Source organism: Pantherophis guttatus, chromosome 2 (genome assembly GCF_059756535.1).
Source record: "Pantherophis guttatus breed Tessera chromosome 2, ASM5975653v1, whole genome shotgun sequence".
In the NCBI taxonomy this organism is placed as follows: domain Eukaryota; kingdom Metazoa; phylum Chordata; class Lepidosauria; order Squamata; family Colubridae; genus Pantherophis; species Pantherophis guttatus.
The window spans coordinates 478,604-500,893 of NC_142064.1; the positions used below are offsets into that span (position 1 = coordinate 478,604).

General features: G+C 60.2%; 1 protein-coding gene across 2 annotated transcripts; it reads right to left on the reverse strand.

Annotated features, from left to right (window-relative positions):
- Positions 1 to 529: 529 nt before the first annotated feature.
- Positions 530 to 14,687, reverse strand: TESK1 (testis associated actin remodelling kinase 1). 2 transcript variants are annotated; one of them, XM_034441906.3, is made up of 10 exons: positions 14,375 to 14,687; positions 5,698 to 5,819; positions 5,092 to 5,140; positions 4,847 to 4,993; positions 4,395 to 4,477; positions 4,214 to 4,304; positions 3,966 to 4,049; positions 3,141 to 3,230; positions 2,532 to 2,673; positions 530 to 2,124 (listed from the first exon to the last, which is right to left on the reverse strand). In XM_034441906.3, exons 1-10 carry the CDS (start codon positions 14,585 to 14,587, stop codon positions 1,175 to 1,177), a joined length of 1,971 nt encoding a protein of 656 aa, XP_034297797.2. In that variant the 5' UTR covers positions 14,588 to 14,687; the 3' UTR covers positions 530 to 1,174. The 2 variants fall into 2 exon arrangements, with proteins under 2 accessions (XP_034297797.2, XP_087741556.1); XM_087885430.1 differs by lacking the exon at positions 14,375 to 14,687 and adding an exon at positions 9,372 to 9,607.
- Between the last annotated feature and the right edge of the window lie 7,603 nt (positions 14,688 to 22,290).

Here is a 22,290-nt window from a genome sequence, read left to right on the forward strand (position 1 = left end):
TTGCCTAATTGTAAGACCTTACTTTTCTCTACACTGAATTTCAGTTTGTTTGAAGTTCCCTCATCCGTCATCTGGGAGGATAAAGGAAAGGGCAGGGGAGGTATTCTGACTTCTCCCTAAAATATACTCAAGTTTTCTGTGTTTTTTTTCATTAATGCATTTGAAAATATTATCAGAAAATAATCAGCACAGTGCATTAAATCGTTCACATGTATATATGCTTATCGTATTCCAGATATTTTCCCACAATATCATTCCTTTTCATTCTTTGTTCCCCTTTAGGTGTTTGTGTCCCCCACTCCACAAGTTGCTCATCACACAAAATAAAGCAGAGTTTCCTTCTTTGGAGTCAACTATTCCATGTTGTAGCTCCCTCCATTTTGGGTTTTCTGGAGCCATTTTCCACCCAGAGAATCCAGGCAAAAGCAGCCCTTGATGAGCTTTGGGACAGAGCCAATTTGCCAGTCCCGAGACGGGGTTCCCCAATTCTCGTCTTCTCAGCAAAGATCACTCAGGCCAGGACAGGAGGGACTGTCATCAGGTTTTATTTTTTTCAACACATTAAATAAGCTGAATATATTAACAAGTATTTCCAAGTATTATTAAAAATGCAGCTGCCTTCTCCTCTCCACTGGTGCCAAAAAGAGAGGGGCCAAGACGCCAGACTGACCCACAGCGGGCCAACTCTGTGCAGGGCAGGAGAGGAGAGGAGGGGATGGGTCAGGAATTTATCTCATCTCCCTGCCCCATCCCTCCGACACACCCCACGGCCCTGTGCCCAGTGCGTGCCAGTTCCCCCCCGTTGGCAGAAGGAACTGGGCCTTCCCTTGCCAACCTCACTGCTCGAATTCTTCACCCCAGCCCTGCATCTTCCTGCCATTCTACTTCTGTGCACCCACCCATGGTCAAGAGGTTGGGGAGCCAAGGGCTCACCCCTCAGGACTGCAACGGGGCCAGGCAGGGGAGGGCAGAAAGCAGCAGCCCCTTATCGCACAGAGACCGGGCTGGGGACTGGACGGCTCCCTCCTGCCTCCCAATGGGCTTGGCAGCCCTCCCTGCAACATCGTACCACCCTGCCCCAAGGGTGCAGTGCCGCTCCTCGGCCCATGGAGCTCTGAAGGGCAGCCAGGACGTCCAGGGGGACTTGAAGTGCTCCTCGACCGCAGGGCCAGCCTCAGGACTGGGCTTCCGGCAACTTGAGGCTGGGCTCTGCCAGGCCTGGTGCCAGGCCCTTGCAGTGCTGGGGGTGCCTCTCCGAGCACTGCAGGCTCTTGGCCTCGCAGTTCAGATTCTGGTAGCGGGGGGTGCTGGCGGCCGGCCGGTGGCAGACGGAAGCAAAGCTGAAGCTGAAGGGCCCCAGGCAGCAGGCGGGGCAGGCCAGCACCTCATCCTGCTCCATCACACAGCTGCTGCTGGAGGGGCTCAGGGGCAGCGTCGTGCCCGGGCGCTCCGTCTGCGCTCCCTCCACCGTGGGTGGCACGCTCAGCTCCGAGAAGCTGCCACCCCAGCCGTGCTGCTTGCTGTTATTGTTCAGGAGGAGTCCGTTGGGGGACCACGGCCGGGCCGCCGACACGGCTGTGCTGATGAAGCTGCCGTTGGTCAATGGGGGTGCCGGGCCGGCAGGCGCTGGGGCCGGGCTGTCCGGGCTGCAATCCATTTGCTCGCCGGCAGGGGAACCGGGAGGCTCTGGGAGAGTGCGGTTCAGGGCCAAGAGGGGGCTGTGGGGCGGCTGTTCCCGGCGAGGCAGCTCTGGGGAGGCCGGCAGCGAACGACACCTGCGCACGATGGCTACGGGCTCTGCAAAGTTGCACTGCATCTCCACGGCGGGCTCCGGCGTGATGGGGGTGCCGGGTGGAAGAGGCGAGGGGGGTGGCAGGTTGAAGGTCAGGGAGATCAAGGACTTGCTGGGTGTGTCGAAGAGCTTGATTCTGCCCCCCTTGAGGTCCTGGCGCTGTGAAAAGGGGTTGACGCGCTGCGGAGTGTCGTGGGCACGGGGCACGGTGGGCGATCGAGGGCAGAATATGTCTGACTGGCTGCGAGAGAGGGGATGCTCTGGGGTCAAGAGCTGCTGGCCAAGCAGGCCGGAGGCTGTGTTGGGGAAGGAGAGCTGCTTGGCCACTTGACCTGGATGCAAAAGGAAGGGGAGGCATGTTAGAGGCATCTCAGAATGCCCTGAGCACTGCAAAAGCCGAATCTAGACCAGCAAACAGCTCAGCTGCAGCTGTTCCAAAAGGCTGGGAAGGAAACTGCCCTGGCATACGCGGAAATTCGTGCACATTCCTCCCCCCCCCCCCCGGCTCAAAGGCCCAGGAGAAAAGCCCTCCTCTGCCCCCAACTCAAGCCAAGCTTGCGATACCTTCCAAGGCTGCCCATTTCTGTCCTGCCCAACTTCGCCCCTTCCCAGCACCCAGGACGGTTCCTTTAATCTCCAATGGGAAAAAAAACCCCAACCATGCAATCCATACTTCTGGGGGGGGGGGGCAACCTCCTCGCCTCTTGCCCACCCCCCTCCCTCTCCTGAGAGAGGCTACCGTTCAGCGCGGCTGCCGAGTTGGCCGGGAGGGCTGTCCTGTCGTCATTCGGCAGGGCCAGGCCGGGGTCTCCCGCCGTCAGCAGCATGGCCTCCAGGCGCTGGACGATCTCCAGGAAGGAGGGCCGGGCAGTGGGCTCCATCTGGGGGCAGGAGAAGGGAGCACATGGGGCAGCTCATCTCTTTTGGGTCAAGCGGGAAGCGGCAGGCCCAATTTATGGTGGTGGGCAAGCAGCCTCTGCATGGTGTCTCCATGGTCGCCTTTAGCACCAGCTCACTAGCCGGCCTTTTCTGGTGGAGCAGAATGGCCTCCCCCCCTCAGGAACACCCCCCCCCCAGAGGCCCTGCCCCCATCCAACTCAGCCTGCTCTCTGCAATTGAGCAGCCCCCAAACCCCCCCGTCCCCAGCAGAATTCAGGAAGACAGGCTGCCTGGTTGCTTTGGCCCCGGACGATAAAACAGCAGCCCAAATGGGGATGCCCAGCGCTCTGCCAAATGGGCAGCTTTGTAAGGGAGCTGCTGGGCATGAGGGCCCCCTTCCGGGGCTCTTCTCCTACCCTGGTTCCAGCCCGTCCCCCCTTCTTTGGGGGGAGGTGGCGCCAAGACCCACCTTGCAGGAGTGGAAGGCCAGATGGAGAAAAGTCGGCGGACAGTCGGCTCCCACCAGGTTGCAGAATGCAGCCACATCAAGGCCAAAGTCCTGAGGAGAGGAAGGGTGAAGGAAGGGAGGGGATGAGGAAGAAGCCTCCCCCCAAAAGATACTCTTTGGGAAGCAGGACCAGGGAGCCGGCGGCCACGCTGCCTGGCCTCACCCCATTTCAGTCACATTCCCCCCCCCCAATTCAAGAGGAGACCTCAAGAGGAAAAGCCTCTCCCACTCCAGTCCCCCCCCCATACACAGAGCTTCCTGGGAGGCCGTTGGTGGCTCCCCTCGGTTTGGGGGTCTGCAGGGAGGGCACAGACCCCCGGCTCTTATGCTGCAAACAGGCTGGCAGCAACATGTACCGGCTGGAGCTCCCAAATGGAAGATGCTCCCCCAGAGAGTTCAGCCTTACCCCACCTGCCCCACAGGACCCTGCCCCGATGCCAGGGGGACGGGGTCAAGAGGCCTCCAGGATACGGCCTGGCACACAAGCAAGCAGCTGCGGCAGGAAAAGGCCTCTGAGTAGCAGCCAGGTAGAAGACCCCACCCTCTCCTTGAAATCTGATCACTGCCAGGGACTCGCAAAGCAGTCAGGGACTGACCGGAGAAAGGATCCCCCTTAGAGCTCAGCCCCCTCCCTTCCGTGCCCTCCAGCCCCCTTTGAGCTCTTCTTGCCCGGAGGAAGCCAACCCCCCTGCCCGCTTTGTGCATCAGAGTCCTCGCTTTAAGCTCTCCCCGAGCGGCCCAGCAGCCTCCCCTCTTGCTGCAGAGGGATGTGAGTGGGGGGCTTACCTCAGTGCGAGGCAGGTAGTCGGGGTCGGCTGGCACCCGTGCGATGATCTCACAGAGGATGATGCCATAGGCAAAGACGTCCGCCTGCAGGGGACACAGTGGGGTGGTCTCGGAGGGCCTGGGGGCAGACGTGGGCCTGGGGGCCCAGGGAGAGCTGGGCCAGGGAGGGGGCAAGCAGATGCCCTTGTCCTTCCCTCCCCCCCTCCCATGGTCTCCTTCCCATTGTTACTCCTTCTTGTGGGGCTCACCTTCTCGTTATACAGCTCCCCATGCAGGACCTCGGGGGCCATCCAGTACGGAGAGCCCACCACAGCCAGGGGCTCCTTCTCACCCCCCTCACTGCAAGGAGGAGGAGAGGCTGTGTCAAGGCAGGATCGTGGGGGGGGGGAGGGGCGGGGAGTCAACAGAAGTAGCAACATCCTAGCTCACCTGTAGGTGGGGATCTTCTCTGCCAGGCCAAAGTCGGCCACCACGGCTGTGTAGCCATTGTCCTCACACCTGACCAGGCAGTTCTGGGGGGGAGAGGTCCATTTGAGAGGCCATTCCAAGTAAAAGGCAGCTCCCAGGATGGGGCATCTCTGACCACCCCCCCCCCCCAGGAACTAAGGAGAGGGCTTGGGGGGGCACCAGAGCAAAGGCTTTTCAGAGTGCCAAGAGACTCTGCTTCCCCTTCTCTGGGTGCTAGAAAGGTGGGAGACCCCACGGCAGGAGCTGCTCCTTTCCAGGGAAGCCCTTCAGAGCCCCCCTCCCCCAATCAGCGCAACCCTTGGTGTCAAGCTGCCCCACCGCTCAACCCGGATCCAGTCGGGGATTCCCCCCCTCCAAATCCTCTGCCCACTTTGAGGCACAGGTGGGGGTGGGGTGCAGCACAGCCCCCCCACCTTGGAGGTCAGGTCCCGGTGAAAGATGCCCTTGCTGTGCAGGTAGCAGAGCCCCCGGGCAATGTCCAGGGCCAGCTTGAGGCGGACAGGCCAGGGGAGTGGGGTGGGGCTGTCGAGCAGCTGCTCCAGGTTGCCCCCATTGATATACTGCAGGGAGAGAAAGAAGAGCAAGTTGTGGGGCCCTTTGTCCCCCGGAACAGCCAGGTCCCTGGCAGGTTCTTGACGCCCGCCCCCCCAACACTCACCTCTGTCAGCGCATGCAGCTGGCCTTGGTGAACGCAGACCCCCATGAACCTGGCAGAGGAAGAAGAGAGCAGCCGTCAGCAGCAAGACCCCTGCCTAGGGCCCCACAGATGCCCCCCCGTGGCTTCCCTCTGTCCCCAGCACTCCTGGGAAAAAAGGAGTTGGGCCACCCCCTGCTCTGCACTGGGCACCATGCTCACCAGTGGTGGGTTGCTACCAGTTAGCCCCGGATCGGGCGCACTGGTAGCGGTGGCGGAGGGAGGCTCCGCCCGGATGCTTCTGCGCATGTGCAGAAGTGTCGCACATGCGCAAGCACACGTGTGCCCACGAGCAAACCGGTAACGAAGGATTTTGAAACCCGCCCCTGATGCTCATCGCCCCCCAGGAGGTGCTCTGCGCCTGAGAAGCTTTAGGTGGGGTTCTCGAGCCATTTGGGGGGGGCACCAGCGGACCCCGGCAGGAGGGGCCAAGAGCCCCCCGGCCCTTCTTCCAATTGACCCCTGAACATTTACGCCTGACCCTCCCCAGATATGCTGGACCCTCCACCCCAGAAGGCCCCTTTCTTCCAGGCAAGGGGAGCCTGAGCCCCACCAGCCCCCCTGCCCTACCGGAGGATGTTGGGGTGGCAGAGCCGGTTCATCAGCTGCACCTCGCGCAGCATGTTCCCTCGGTTGCTGGTCAGCTTGTTCATCTTCAGCACCAGGACTTGTCCCGACTGACGGTGCCTCACCTGTGGGGACAGCCGACCGTCACTCTGGCAGGGGTCTCGGCACCCACTCTGGCCGAGGGGAAACCCCGTCTGGACATCACCCTACGGAACAGGCTCCAGCAGCTTCTCGGTTGTGAGCAGTCAGTGCTCAAAGGCCTCGAGTGGCAGAGCTCGGCATGCTGCACCAAAGCCCTCAAATGCCCACCCAATCTGTCCCTAGACTGGGACTCATGGGAACTGAAGTCCAGTGCACCAAGGAGTGTCAGCTTTGAATCTGCCAGAGCTACAAAACCAGCCAGTAGCCAGAAAGAGGCTCAAAGCTTTGGAGCTGCCCGAGGTCATTTGGAATATTATGAGGCACCTCCTGAAAAACAAATGGCTTTGATATTTCTAGATGCACAGAAAGTCTTCGATAATGTGAACTGGCGATTTATGTTATTACAGCTGGAGCAGATGGGCTTTGGTAGAAAATTTATTCAAGCCGTAGAAGCTATATATCACAAACAAACAGCAAAAGTAATGATAAATGGAGAATTGACAGAGTCTATTGAAATAAAACAAGGAACGAGACAAGGTTGTCCACTGTCACCAACTGTGGCTCTTGAGGGGGTGTGGACCCCCGGAATTCCCTAGCCAGCATGGTCTCAGCCCCATCTTCTGGGAGTCCACACCCCCTCAAGTGCCACGGTTGGAAAATCTGCTCTCAAAGAGTCCAGCCAAAGAGTTTCCACACACACCTAACACAAGTTGCCATCATACCACCCTCCCCGTTTTGCTGGAGCCCCCTCCCCAAATTGCCAATGGCTTCACATTCAGGGAGACACATCCATTCACATTTGAGGAGGGCCCAGGCAGTTAGGGAAGTGCGAAGTGTGGAACAAAAGAGGAGGAGCAGAAGGAAGGGGGGGATAGGGACCTGCTGTTAAGCAAGAATCTCCCCCACCCCCCCCCACCTCGCGAGATGGCTTCTCCTGATCTTCCTCGTTCCATAGGCTTCTCACATTCTAGCATAATTGCAGTCTGGAAATTGCTGAGCAGCAACTGTATTTTATTGATTTATGGCCCTTGCCCCATAAATCAGTCGGAAGCCTCACAGAGAAGAAGAACAAAGGAATGTGGCATTCCTGCCCAGAGACTGAGAAGCAGGGCAGGGCAGGGCAGGGCCGCCAAGGGGCCTCAGGAGGCGCCCAAAGCCAGGGCACATGAAGAGTACCAGCCTGCCACCCTACTCCCTTCCCTTCCCTCACTGACCCTCCAGCGGCCTCTGCTTCAGGACAGCAATCCGGGCGCATCGGATCAGCTTCAACCACCCCACATGGGGCTAACGGGGCAGGAAAAGGGGGGTGGGGAGGCCAAGCAAGCCAACGCTCAGAAGCCCATTCCCACAGCAATGCCATCAGCTGGGGGAATGGCAGAAGGACAAGGTGAAGGGGCACCTGCCCAAGTGGCACCCCTGCGCTCTTTCAGGGCCGGGAGTCTCCACTGGGGGCGGCCAAAGGCAACACCAGCCCTCCCCCTCGGCTCCATTCACAGCACCACAGTGGCCACGCACAAGACTCCGCAGGCCCCCACCAGGGTCTGTGCCCAGAGGGTAAAAGCCCTACAGCCTGCTGCCAGGTTTGGGGGCCAAAAGGGGCCCCTGTATTGACTTATAAATCATATTTATATAGCTGCGTCTCTCACCGAACGTGACTCTGGGCAGTCTTGCATAAAACCATAAAAGAACCCCCAAAAACCCACAGAGCCCCTGGAGCATAGATTTTGGGGTCGTTTCCCCACTGTGGAAGGTCAGGCCTTTCCCCAACACAGCCCAACCAGACAGGTCTGTGGACGGTGGGCTGTGTGTGGCTGGGAACTGACCCCAGGCAGAAGCTGAGTCTGCACCAGCCACAGCAGCAACCCTCCCACTCCCCAAGGGCCAGGGAGCAGCCTGCAGCCCCTCATGGCCTGTTGAACAGCTGCCTGGAGAGGCCCAGCCACCTCACTGCCCCCCTGCCCCCCCTTCCAGTGGAGCCTCCCTCTTAAATTCCTGGGCTCTGCAGCCAGAGCCCATTCCTGTCCTTTTTAGTCCATGCCTCAGGCCTCCCTCCGCTGCGCCTGCTCCCTACACCCCGTCCTCCTGGCCCTGGATGGGACTGCTCCCCCTCCATTCTGGGAGGGGCCTGGGTTATGCAACCAGGAGGAGCCCAAGCAGAGACTCTCGGGGGGGGGGGTGAAGTGCGGGGGCAACACTCTTCCTTTTGGGTTGAAGCCCACTATCCCCCTTTTCTTAGCAAGCGATAGGGAACCTCCGTGCCAAAGGAGGAGCTCTAGATGCCCCTTCTCCATCCACCACATGCCCAGCCTGGCACAGCTCTGCCCCTGCTGCCCCAAGGAGGAGCTGTGCTGGCAGGGGATGCCCAAGGTCAGAGGAGTTCACCTCACCCAAATGTGGACCCTGTCCTCTGCCTGGCCTGGAGCTGCCCCTGTGGGACTGAGCTCCATATGGGAGATACAGGCAGGGCCTCTGAAGGAGGGAAGGCAGCTGCCTGCAATGTTCCTGCCAGCCACAAAGCTGCTCTAAGCAGAAAGCCCCTCCTCCTCACGGGGACCCTTCCTGGCCCTCCAGCAAAAGTGGCTGCTGGACGGACAGCTGCCTTTCCTCCTCACCCCTCCAGGCCAGCCCAGACCCACAGCCTGCCAGGAAGTGCCACCCTACTAAAGTGGGCAGCATGGCCAGCAGGCACCTCCCGCGTGTCGCCTTCCCAGGGCAGAAGCTGCTTCTCCATGGAGGGCAAGCCCAGCCCTCCGACTGCCCCCCCCCCCCGCTTTCTTGGGGATCATTTAAAGTTGGAGCCACCTCATTGCCTGGGCCCACGGCAAGCTCCATCGCCCCGTTTGATAGGCAGGAGAGCCAAGGATGGACCTGCACCCCAGCTCAGCCCTGAAGCACAGCAATTGCCATCGTACAAACCAAGCCACCTCACAGCATCACAACGGAAAGTGAAAGCCTGATTTGCACAATACACTATTCTCAATCCACGAGTATGTGAACTCGGCCAATTCCTGCCTAAGAGCAAATGAGGAGGGTTTAGCCATTCACATGGATTGTCCCCCCCCCCCAATTCTGGGCGAAAGCCCACCTCATCTCTCCCACTGGTTTTCTGCTGGGTTTCCCAGCCTCCTCCCTCCCAGGCCACACCAAGGCCAGCCAACCAGCTGTGGCCGAAGCGCCTCCGTGCCCTCTGTGGGGGCATCCCCAGGAGACTGCAGGCAAGCAGCCCAGTCCCTGATCTGAGACGTGGGTCAAGCAGGGCTCCTGTGGGGCTGATTGCGGTGGGGCCGGGGAGAGGCCCAAGGCAGCTCCATCTGAGAAGGCGGCAGTGGCCCTCACCTGGGGCTTGGAGCCTGGCCTGAAGGGTCCTCCATGTCCAGGAATGGCAATTCTGGGACCCTCCGACAGAGCTGAGCGGACGAGGACCAGCTGCAGCTCCCAACCAGAACCACAAGTGGGGTCACTTTGGATGGAGCCGGTCAAAGATGCCACCAAACTGTGGTGGTGGGAGGTCAAGGGCAGCAGCCAAGCTGGATTACCTGTCCAGGGCAGAGACGCTGCCTGCTGCAGGGGGGAGAAGCCAAAGGGAACACGGGCAGTTTTGAGGCCAAGAGAGGCAACCGGACCCCCTGGGCCTTTGGGGCGGTCAACATGGGCTTCAGGCCTGTCCCATGTCACGTTGAGAGTCCGGCCTCCAGCTGCAGGGAGAAGGAAGGAAACAGGCAGATGCCATGGAGGGTGGGGGACCCCTTGGGCGGAGAGCAGTCGGGAAGACGCAGCCCCACCACAGCCGCCCTTTGGTGCCATGCAGGCTGGCAGGACCTGTGAGTGGCAGCACAACAGCCAGGCCATCCGCAGGACAGCCAAATGTCCCCTGACCTCTCTGGGGCACCTGGTCCCATCAGGGGCCCCAGCAGGACTCCGGGGGGCCCAGCAGCTGCACCAGGGAGGAAGAGCGATCAGGAGAGCTTCCCTCCCAGAGAAGCCGGACAGGCTGTGAACTGCAATGGTCAGCGACTCCCCCCCCCCCAAGGATGGTTCTCTTCCTGCAGGGTGAGAGCTCCACAAGGGCTGGCAGACCGCAGCCTTCGCCCGTTCATTTGCCACGGCGAAAGGGAGCATAAAATAAAACCCGGTTGGCATTTTTCTGAGCAAAAGCAAGAATGCTTTCTGGAAGGCTGCCCCATGATCCCCCACAAGGCATCCCTGCTGCCTCGAAGTGACCCCTGGCTTCTGGCCCAGCACGGGCACTGCTGCAGCCCCCCCCCCGAGTGTGCTGGGGCAGAGCCAGTCCCAGGAAGACAATGGGGCTCGGACCTCTGGACACACCAGAGCCTCCCTTCCAAGAGACCACCCTGGCCGCCTCTTCTTCTCCCCACCCCCACTGCCCTGTTCCAAGCCTCCGAAACGCCCCATCTCACTTTTACTATCCGCACAACAGCCTTCACACTGTATGCTCAGCTTGGCATAGGTGACGCAGGTACGTGGAGAGACTCCAGCCTGCTTGGTCTGCTCAGATGTTGTGCGCTTGAAAACGGAGGGGGGGAGGCAGGCCTGGCGTGGCCCCAGCCCCAAAGCTCAGTGATGGCGCCCTCTGTCAGCCTCAGGGCCCTCCGCTGCTCCAGGCAAAGCCCCTTCCTCCTAGACCTGAGGAGCCCCTCCCACCCCAGTCACTGCTCAAGCATCCCAGAAGGCAAAGCCCTAGCCGGGCAGTCCAGAGCCCCTCTGCTACCCCTGCGCCAGCCAACCTCAGGAGCTGAAGGTGCGCCAGCTCCCCTCCCAGCACAGAGACCCCGGGCGCCAATTGCTTTGGCACCGCCTCAGCACTTCACAGACTGGGCTGGCGAAGGGAGTGCCAGGGTGGCCCCTGTAAAAGGCAGGCAGGACAGCAGCTCTTCCCAGCCATCCGGCCATGCCCACATGCAGTGCCCACTCTGGCAGCTGGCCTAGAATCCCAGAACATTCTTAGTGCTGAGCTCCATAAGGGCCACTCGCCCACCTCCAAGGCAGTCAGCTGGAACGCAGCCATGGCTCCCCCCCCTCACACACACGGAGCCCCCCCCCCCGCTCCCCAAGGGCCTAACCCGGCCCTCCCTCCAGCCCCCCTGCCCCCACGGCTGCCCAGGGGCCAGGTCCCAGGGAGTGGAGCTGCCAGCCAGCCCATGAGTCAGTCCAGGGCGCCAAGCCAGACCTCTCCCTGCTTGACGCCTCTCTCAGCCTGCACACAACACATACAGACACACATATACACACACACAGCTCAGACTCCAGGCTTGCCCTGGGCAAGCTGCGCACAGAACCCACATCCTAAACTAAGAGTCTGGGGCAGCCCCCACCTTTTCCTACTCAACTTCCACGCTTGAGGGGCTGGCATAGCCTCAGCACCTGCCCTGATACCCCCAATGCTGGCACTAGGGAGAGCCCCCCCCCCAAATTGCAGGACTGGATTTCCTGCCAGGAGACTGCAACCCCTCCCATTCAAAGGCACGGCCCCTCCATGGAGCAAACTGTCTTGACAGATAACCTCCCCCTAAGCCGCTCCTCCAAGGAAAGCCTCTTCCGCAGCTAATCCTGCAAGGCTTTGGCCCTGAGGGCCACAGTCAGAGCCAGAGTGGGGCAGCCATGCCTCTCACCCCACGCAGGTTGCAGGTGAGTCTCCAGGATGAGCACACCTCTGACCCCCACGCCTCAGCAGGTGCGTCTCCGGGACAAGCACCAGAGGCTGCCAAACTCCGGCAACTGCTCGATGGGAGCAGAGTATTAGCGGGTTTCAGGCTGGCCTGGCACCCTGACACAGCTCCCAGGACAGATTGCATACAACATACCCAACTTGGGTTCCTGAGCATTAATCCAGCTTCCGATTCACACATTACCCTAAACTAGAAACTAACCAAAGAAACTGGAATGCACACCAAGCAGGGGGCATCAACACCAGACGAAAAACTAACCGGGACCCTCCCCAACCGAGCTCAGCGCCTGCAGCAGTCCAGCCACTGGGCCTGGACGGATAAACGCAAGTTGTGTGAACCCAAGCTAGCTGCCTCGAAAGAGCAAACCAAGCGCACTGGGTCCCCTGAGTTCAGCAGCGGCCACTTGGGGGCCCATGACCCAGCAGGGGGGCCAGCAAGGCGTCTCCTAGCAACAGCGGCCAGCCGGGCCAGGCAAAGGGGCCAACGGGGCCCTTGCAAGGAAGGAGACCCAGGGAGGACCCGGCAGAGCAGCCAAACCGACCTCCCCATCTGGGTGCAGGAGAGGGGCTGCCCAAATGAAGCTGGCCCCAGAGGAAGAATGGGGAGCCCCCCCCCCCCCCACCAAAGCAGCAGCTCTGAAAAGCCACCCAGATCCAGGCTGGGGGAGGATTCGGAAAGGCTCGTTCCAGAGGGAGATGGAACACACACACCCCCTTGCTGCTGAACCACCACCACCCTCCCTGCACTGCTCCCTGCTGGCCAGGAGAACAGAGCTGCCACCCCACCCAGGAGTGTCACCCACCCATCTGCCTACCCAGTGCAGAGCCCAGCCAACACGAAGCCTTTGCGGGGCTCACAATGCTAAAAGAGCAGAAGCCAAAGTAATGGAAAAGAGCAGCAGGCAGTTCTGAAGAAAGACTCAGCTCGGATATAAAACATCCTAAAAGACACCCCCCCCCTCACACAGCCTAGGGAAAGACTTTGTCAACAAAATAGATGAGGGGGCCTCTGGGGAGATGGTGAGAGAAGGGCCACTTTCTGGTCCCAGGCGGGACCCCACTGAATCCAGGGGAGCTGGGGCATGCCAACCAGAGGGGCAGCAACATCTTAAGGGAGGGGCCCTGGGAGAGCCAGTCCAGACCATCTGGACCCCTTGGGTGCACTTCTCCCTGGAGCCAGCAGGTGGCACTTCTCTCCAGGGAACTCAGAGAATCAAGGTGAGCCAAACCTCCACAGAAACCGATTCTTTGGAGAAGACCCCACCCCACCCCCCAACCATAAGTGCCCAAAGCCTCCTGGCCCCACAAAGCTTCCTCTGCCTGATCAAAGAGGCCAGGTGACCCCTTCCCTTCCCCACCAGTACCCTCCCTGTCACAGCCAGAAATGCTTCCATCTTGGGCCAGCCTCTTTGCCTGAGCTGGGGGACACCCTCCAGAGCAGAGCTGGCTCCCCTCCTGGGAGAGTTGGAAGGGCTGGCCAGCCAAGCGAGGCCCTCTGTGCACCCGTCCCAAAGAGAAGAAGCTGCCTGGAGATCAGACTTTTCCCGGCCCAACTGGCCGAGCCACAGCCTGCCCTGGGACTACTGGCCCCTCCCCCAGCAGCAGAGAGGGCCTGGGCCCCCAGCCTCCCCTTCATTCAGCTCAGTCAATCTAAGGAAAAGCCTCCCCCCCCCCTTTCTGGCACCACAGACTCTGCCAGGTTCACAGCCGTCCTGTGCCTCTTGCAGCTGGAAACTGGTCTGATCACTGGAGTCATCCTTGCCCCACAGGGTAACCCTCCAAACCAGGGGCTTCAGCAGACCCCATCCCAGAACACTGCAAGCCCTGTCCAGGGTGCCTTTGGTTGAGGCAAGAGGTCTTTGCTGGCTGACCACAGCAGGCAATTTGCCCGCTGCTGGCTGCAAGCCAAGGTTTTGCCTCTGCCAAGATGTTAAGCAGCTGTCTTGGGCTGCAGATCCCTCTTGTTAACTCTGCACGTGGACAGAGGACCAGGCAGCTGGCAAAGGGCCAGAGGGGCACAGGGTTACATCAACACTAAGGGTAAGCTGACACTGAGGCCATCTGTCCAGCCTGAGCACAAACGGGGAAAACAAGAATGTCAGAATCCAGCCCCCTTCTTGGGGGGCACAGAGGTTCTTGGTAAGACCAGGGGAGAGCCGTTTCCTGGCAGCCGGCCCAGTTTAGGGCTCCTGGGCTGAAGGGGAGCATGGCAGCTCTTTGCCACTTGGTGGCCCCCAACCAAGGCCAGGGGGAGGTTGAAGGCATTTGCCCCCAAGCCCCCTCCAACATGACCTGCCCTGGAGGAGGAGGGGGAGGAGGAGGAGGAGGAGAGCAGCAGCGGGGCCCCACAGCCAGAGAACCTGCCGGACTTCCCAAGGCTCCACAGCTCTGCCCATCTATCAGTCCTAACAAGGAAGGCCTCCGCAGCAGGAGGAAACTGCCGAAGCCTCTGGCTGCTGGGCCAGGAACCCTCCTAAGGCCACCGCCACATATTAAGCCTCCTCCAGGACTGGGTCGGTCCGGCCGCGGCTCTTGACCTGCAGAGCCAACTGGGGCTTCAGCCGAGGCTGCCGGCCGCGGGGTCCTTCCGGGGCCACCAGGGACCCCGCTGTCAGCCCCGGGCCAGGCCGCAGCCCGGAGGAAGCAGCCGGCGGCCGAGAGCTGCCCCGGTCGGAACGCGGGGGGTCTGAGTAAAGGAAGGGACTTGGCGGCCCCCCCGCAGCTCCTTCCAGAGCCCGGAGCCTCCCGGCAGCAAACAGCGGCCAGCCTTCCTCGGGGCCCCGGGGAGGGGGCGGCGGAGAGGAGCCCGACCCCGGCCGGGCGGGGCAGCGGGCGGCGGCGCGCGGGGCTCACCTTGAAGACCTCGGAGAAGAAGCCGGCGCCGATCTTCTCGCAGTAGAAGTCGTCGAGGCGCGCCAGAGTGGAGACGGCGCTGCGCAGCGCCCGGTAGGAGGAAGGCCGCAGCCGCCCGCCCGCCTGCCAGCCCCCCGGGCCCGCCGCCTCCCCCTCGGCCTCGTCCAGCCGCAGGGAAAGCCCGGGCCGCCGCGGCAGCTTCTCCCGCTCCATGCCCGGAGCGCCCCAAGGCCATGCGCGGGGGGCGGGCGGGCGGGGGCGCGGGAGGGCTTCGCTGCGCCCCCGGACGCCGCGGGCTTCGGCCTCCGGAGAGCTCGGCTGCGCTGCGGCCCGCCAGCGGCCGCCCGTCGGAGGCGGAGCCGCGGCGGGCGGAGCGACTCTTAACTCCTCGGTTGCCGCGGCTGGAGCGAAGCGCGGCGGCATCTGACAGCGCTCGGCGGCCGGGAGGCGCGGCCACGGCTCAGCCTGCGCCCGCCCTGCCCTCTCCGCGGTCCGCGCCCGTCCGGCGGCGCCCCATCCTTGGGCCGTGGCCGAGCGCCGTCCGAAGCCCGAGGAGGCTGCAGCCGGAGGGAAACCCGGGAGGTGGGGGACATCTGGCTGCGGCGCTCGGGACCGGAGCCCAGCGCATCTGGAGAGCCGCCCTGATCCGCCGAGGAGCCGGAAAACGGCTTGTCTGAGGAAGGACCCCGCCCCTTCGGAAAGTCTCCGCGTTTACCGGGCACCCCTTCCATAAGGACCGCAACATCTGCCCGGCTGCTGCCTCGTTAATGGAGCAGCCGGGCAGGCTGCATCCTTGCTTTCCCCCCCAGATGTTGGAGGCAGAGCAAAGCTGCTTCTGCATATGGTTCTTCCGCACAGCTGCCCCGGTGACTCCAGGAGTGGAGCAGGTGTATTTGGTCATCTGTGGAACGCTCCTCTCCAGGTGTGTTGATGGGAAATCGTGGAAATGTCTCTGCCTCCTGGAGTGGGAGCAAGGAGGCTCTTGCCCTCATTTTTATGTCTTTATTTTGTACTATTTTTTCATTTAACTGCTTGGCCAGAGCTCTGAGACAAAATGAAGATTTCAAAACACTGGGAACAAAGCAGATCAACCCAGCGTCGACCATACGATCCCCTTGTGGGAACCTCAAAGACCAACTTACTCCTCCCTGAGCGATTGAGTAGAATTGAGCCACCCTAAATTGGTACCAATCCCTACAGATGGTCCTGGCTGATGGATTCAGAAAATCCCAGAAAAGCTCATCCTCCAGAGGGACCGGTCTTGTTCCCATCCCCTCTCAAATCCAGCCCAGAGAGATGTGGATCTCAACCTCAGGGAGAGATGTTCACGCCACAGACGGATGTTATCCGCCCCCTTGGTTTCCACAGGCTCAGACAAATCCCAGGTGAGGTTACATGACCTCAGTCAGCACAGTGGATTATGGGCAGGGGGTGCCTATCTCCAAAGGCCCCGAGGAGATCAAAGTTAGCCCCCTTTCTGGGGTTTGAGACAGCAAAGGAGCACCAGAAGCATTCGCTTGTCCGTCTTGACCTGGGAGCAGATGAGACTGCTGGGACATTCCTTGCCATGATAGATTGCTGGTTCACAACCAGGCGAATTAAGGAGCCACCAGCCCTGCAGAGAGGAGAGTGATTCAGCTGCCAGGCATCCCATGTATCTAGATGTGCCCAGGTGGTGCCCAGGGAGTTTCCTAGCAACCCAGGCGGACAGCTTTGATGAACACCCTCAACCTCTGGAATGCAGAGTTAGGCAGGGCACTAGGCAGGGTTGCTCTGAGTGACCGATCCTCACCTGCCAGTCCCAGGCCGCCCCCTACTCTTCTGAGCAGCTCCAGGACATGAAGTGTGTTATGTCCTTATAAGGGCATCCGCCCGGATTGGCTGCCAGCCATCGGGCGGGAAAGTTTGAATCACTGTCAGGGGCGGTGCGACTGCCGGAGCGAATATAAGGAGAGCTCCGGCAGCGCGCAGCCAGTCTTGTTTCTGTTTCTAAATAAAGTTACTAATGTAACGGGCTGGTCGCGTCTTCCATTTCCTGCGCCGATCTAACACTGGCGACGAAGGACTAGAACCAAGCGACGAACCTCGTGGCGCCAAAGCCAACAAGACCAAGACTCCGGCACCTGAAACCACAGTAGGCATTCCGAAGGCATGGCATCCGCTGAAGTCACTTTGCCAGCCTTTGCTCCATTCCGCCCAGGGAAGGACAAGTGGAAATCCTACGTGGTCAAATTTCGGCAATACCTGAGAGGCAACAACATCAGGGATGCCGATGATGACCGCAAGAAGGGCATCTTCCTGGCCAACTGCGGCTCCGAAGTCCTCGACATGGCAATCGATCTCGTAGCACCACAAGACATCGAAGAAGTGCCATGGACGGACCTGCTGCAGATCCTGGAGGACCACTATGCCCCAACTGGAACACCAGTGGCGAACCGTTTCACCTTCCATCAGAGGGACCAGAAGGAAGATGAGACCATCAAAGAATTCGTGGCCGCCCTGCGCCAAATCGCAGCCAGCTGTGAGTTTGACCACGTGGACAACGCCATCGCTGACCGCGTGGTTTTCGGCATGAGGGACAGAGGCCTGCAAAAGAAATTCCTGAGCAGGAAGAAACTCGTGCTCAAGGATGTGGTGGAGGAAGCCACCGCATCCGAAATCTCGGAGAAAGCGGCAGCCGCAGTAAGCAGAGCAAAGGGAATCCACAAGATTCGTTCCACAACGCAATCATCAACTGAGGATTCCACAGCTGGATCGGAGTCGGAGTCGGAGTCCACCGTCCACAAAGAATCCAGACCCCCAAGGTGGGAAACCGCCCAAAGAAGCTACAAGGGGGAGCGCTGTGCCAGCTGCAGAGGGGACCATGCCAGGGCAACCTGCAAGTGGAGAGATGCAACCTGCAGACGCTGCAACAGAAGGGGTCACATTGCCGAAGCTTGCAGAGCCGAGGAACCAGCCCCAGAGCCATCCAGCCACCGTCCTTGCGAGAATTGGAAAGAGTACCAGAGATCATCCAAACGGTCCTCTGGCCCATCCAGACGCAGAGACGATGAATTTCCCCGGAGCGGAGCGGTCCACCAGACGACCATCGCCCACACAAACTCGGACAATGCCACCAAGTTCCACATGACCATCCACGTGGAGGGATCACCCTGCTCAATGGAGGTAGACTCGGGCTCGGTCTACTCCATTATGGATTGGCACCAGCTGAAGCGCCTGCAACCCAGCATTACCAAGCAAGACCTGAAGCCACTACACTCCAAGCTCGTCGATTTTGGGGGAAACCCCATCGGAGTCTTAGGAAGAGCCAACATCCGAGTCTCCTACAACGAGTTCAAAGGCAAGCTTCCCATCACAGTCGTGGAGAACAGCCGACCGAACCTGCTAGGAGTGGAGTGGTTTAAGCCGCTGGGGCTATTAATCGAAGGCATCCACCAAATTCGCAGGGACGAACTCGACAACCTCATCGAAGAGTTCAAGGAAATCTTCGATGGTAAACTGGGGAAATTTGTGGGGAGGCCAATCTCTTTTAATCCGGACAAGGGAATCACCCCAATTAGGCTGAAGCCCCGCTGGGTTCCATTTGCCCTGCGGCCTAAAGTAGACGAGCAGCTGGATAAGCTGATCGCCCAGGGCGTCCTGGAACCGATCGATCATGCCTCATGGGAGACCCCCATTGTGACCCCACTGAAGTATGATGGGTCTGTGCGCATCTGCGCCGACTATCGTACCATCAACAAGGCGTTGGCACAGAGCGCATACCCAGTCCCAGTGGTGCAGCATCTGTTGCATTCCCTGGGAACTGGCACAATCTTTGCAAAACTGGACCTGGCCCAGGCTTACCAGCAACTGCCAGTGGACGAAAAAACGGCAGAGGCACAAACAATAGTCATACACGGGGGGGCATTCAAATGCAACCGTCTCCAGTTTGGAGTCAGCGCTGCCCCCGGCATCTTCCAATCAATGATGGAGCGCCTTCTCCAAGGCGTTCCAGGGGTGATGCCATACTTTGACGATGTACTAATCTCCGGAGATTCACAGGCACAACTCCTTGAAAGGCTCAGGCTTGTCCTGCAGCGCTTCAAGGCCAAGGGCTTGAGAGTCAGGAGAGATAAATGCATCCTAGGAGTACAGGAAGTCGAGTTCCTGGGCTATCGCATAGATAGCACTGGCATCCACCCCACCAAATCAAAAGTGAAAGCAATCCATGAAGCTCCGAGCCCCAAAAACAAAACGGAACTTCAGGCATTCCTTGGATTGCTCAACTTCTATGCAATGTTTCTTAAACAGAAAGCCACAGTTGCTGAGCCACTCCACCGCCTGCTGGGGAAAGCGGCTTCCTGGAAGTGGGGCCAAGAAGAGGAAGCAGCATTCCGGGCCGTGAAAGGACTTCTAACTTCCAAAAGCGTCCTCATCCAGTACAATGAGACGCTCCCCATTAAGCTAACCTGCGATGCGTCGCCCTACGGGGTGGGGGCAGTCCTCAGCCACGAACTGCCCAATGGCTCCGAAGCCCCAATAGCATATTTCTCTAAAACCATGTCCGGCGTGGAACGCAACTACAGCCAGCTGGACAAAGAAGCCCTGGCCATCGTTGCAGGAGTGAAACGATTCCATGAGTATCTCTACGGGAGGAGTTTCACCATAGTCACCGACCACAAGCTACTCCTGGGGCTCCTCGCAGACGACCAACCCACCCCGACCTTCATGTCCCCGCGGATGACGAGATGGGCCATCTTCCTAGCCGGCTACTCCTACAGGCTCGTGCACCAGCCAGGCACAGCCATAGGAAACGCCGACGCGCTGAGTAGATGCCCATTGAAGGATCCAGTAGAAGACCCAGCCCCCACGCTCCACCTCTTCCATATAGACGACGCCAGCTGTCCAGTCTCATCCGCAGATGTGGCCGTCCACACCCAAAAGGACTCCACACTCCACCAAGTGAAGTCCTGGGTCCTCAGGGGGTGGCCATCTGAGAAGACGGAGGAGAAGTTCAGCCCATTCGCCAGGAAGCAGAAGGAGCTGTCCACCATGAAGGGCTGTTTGCTATGGGGAGACAGGGTGCTGATTCCAAGCACTCTGCAACGGCGGACGCTAGAGACATTACATAAAGGGCACCCGGGCATCGTCCGCATGAAGGCCCTGGCACGGAGTTACATCTGGTGGCCCTCACTGGACAGAGACATAGAAGAATGGGTCTCCAGATGTGACCCGTGCCAAGAAGTACGCCCAACGCCACCACAAGCCGAAACAGCGAAGTGGGAGACCCCCAGCAACCCCTGGTCGAGGATCCATATCGACTTCGCGGGTCCGATGCAAGGGCGCCACCTCCTCATCGTTGTAGATGCCTTCTCCAAGTGGCTCGAGGTGATACCCATGGCATCTACCACAACGGAAGCAACGATCCGGGCCCTGCGCCGCGTTTTCGCCACCCATGGACTACCGGATGTGCTGGTCTCCGACAACGGCCCCCAACTCACATCCCTGGCCATGGAGGCATTCCTGGCAGGACTGGGCATCCGCCATGCCCTGTCCACCCCATACAGGCTGGCTGGGAACGGACAAGCGGAACGAATGGTGAGACTCACCAAGGAGGCACTCACCAAGATGGGCACGGGCGACTGGCAGGAAAGAATAGACAACTTCCTCCTCACCCAGCACATCACGCCGCATGCCACCACCCACAAGAGCCTGGCCGAGCTGTTGATGGGCAGAAGGTTGAGGTCACCATTGGACTGGCTGCACCCCCAATACAGCCCAGAAGTGACCGCAACGGCCAGCCGCCCGCTTCGCGCCTTCAGCAAGGGAGATTCGGTTTTTGCGCTAAATTTCCACGGCTCTCCTAAGTGGCTGAAGGGGAAGATAGACAGCACAACCGGCCCAAAGTCCTACACCGTGGAGCTGGAAGATGGACAGGTCTGTAGATGTCACATCGACCAGCTCCGGAAAAGGTGGGGGGGAGCGCAAGAAAACCAGCCTGACGAGGGAGGCCTGCAACACCCCGACAAGGTAGGCCTGCAAGACCCCGGCGAGGTAGGACTGCAACACCCTGATGAGGTAGGCCTGCAACACCCTGACGAGGTAGGCCTACCACACCCTGGCGAGGCAGACCACCGCCACCCCGACGAGGCCGGCCAAGCCCACTACCAGGCGCTAACACACCGACAGTCCAGAGCGGTAGACCGGGGCCAGCTGCATGGGGGATGGCAACACCAACCCAGCGAGGTGGGCACCCGGCACGACAGGGCGAGGGACTACCAAACCAGCCCACGAGTAGACCGGGACCTGCCCAGGGTGGAAGCATCGGACCCCTCCAGCGAAGGCAACCCACGACAGCCCTGCCGAGGAGACCTCCACTCCAGGCAAGTAGACCGGGGACCATCCGAGAGGGGCATACCGCAGCGCATGGGTGAGGGTGGCACACAACACCCCGGCGAGGGGGACCCCCGCCCAGCACAGAAGACAACCCGGCAACAACAACCCAGCCCAGATGACCCCAGCTACCAACCTGCGGTAGACCAGGGACTAGGGCGAAGGGAAAGCCGACAACAACCCGGCCAGGGAGGCCTGCGCCACCCCGGCAGGGGAGACCTCCACCGACCCGCGGAGGTAGCCCCACAACGACATCCCGACCAGGTCGACCACCACCGACCCGACGGGGTAGGCCAACGCCAGCCCGGCCAAGGAGACCTGCGCCACCCCTGCGAGGTTGGATATCACGACCCGAGCCAACACCATCCACAGCTGGCAGACCGGACCCGAGGGCACCGATCCGAACCACCCCCCAGACGACAACGAGCCGAACCGCAGCCGAACTGCAGCGCCTGGGAGACCGGGGAAGAGCAAGTGACAGCCTGGGACTTACCGAGACTCAGACGCTCTTCCTGGGTCGGAACCGAGCAGCCCCGACGAGGCGAGAGATGCACAGGCCAGGAGGAAGACCACCAGAACCAGCCATCCAAGGTCTGCGGTCCGGCCGGAGGCACTGAGGGTGACCCCGCACACTCGCCAGCCGAACCGAGCCCGGTTCCGGGGAGGGAACCAGGAGACACAGGAGCCACGTCCGTCCAGGTCGGGGACGAGGAAGAAGTGAGACTGCGCAGGTCAGCTAGGGTGCCGAGGCGTCCTACGTACCTGCGTGATTACGTGACTTTTATTAATGAACATTGACTGTTTTCTGACTAAGAGGGGAGGATGTTATGTCCTTATAAGGGCATCCGCCCGGATTGGCTGCCAGCCATCGGGCGGGAAAGTTTGAATCACTGTCAGGGGCGGTGCGACTGCCGGAGCGAATATAAGGAGAGCTCCGGCAGCGCGCAGCCAGTCTTGTTTCTGTTTCTAAATAAAGTTACTAATGTAATGAGCTGGTCGCGTCTTCCATTTCCTGCGCCGATCTAACGAAGTGGGTGATGAAACACCCTGGCAGAAGATGAACATGCGTGACCTGCTCAAACAGTCCCAAGAAAGCATGCACCCACACTCTGCTCTGCAGCCCCAACAATGGAGAAACGGGTCTATTTGCCCTTACTGCAATGGCTGAAGGTCAACCAGATGTCCATCCTTGGAAGGGGTGGAGCAGAAGACCTTGTGAGCACAACTATGGCCCTCCAGCTGATGAGGTCCCCAAGGAAATAGCTCTGAGCTGGAGCCCACAAGGACAGAATCCAGGGAATGAGGGAGGGGTCCCCAGGCGGAGGGATCCTTCAGGGGCAGGAGAGTTGCAGCCTAGGGACCCTGGCATCCCAACTCCCTTGGCAACTTTATCTGGTACTGGAGGCACTGAAGAAGGTCGCTTACATCCTTGCCCTCTCATTACTAGGTCATTAGGAGTCACTCAACGGGGCTGTCCTTGAAAAGCACCCAGAAATTTCAGCTGGTGCAAAAAGACGGGGGCCATATGCTTATGAAGGAGCAGA

Bases quoted from the DNA above. Each gene is read 5' to 3' on its own strand.
- TESK1 (XM_034441906.3), bottom strand. From the start codon at position 14,587: ATGGAGCGGGAGAAGCTGCCGCGGCGGCCCGGGCTTTCCCTGCGGCTG. The intron at 4,994-5,091 runs GTGAGTGTTGGG...CTCTCCCTGCAG, and splicing joins AGCTGCATGCGCTGACAGAG to TATATCAATGGGGGCAACCT. The intron at 3,231-3,965 runs GTAAGCCCCCCA...TCCTCTCCTCAG, and splicing joins ACTACCTGCCTCGCACTGAG to GACTTTGGCCTTGATGTGGC.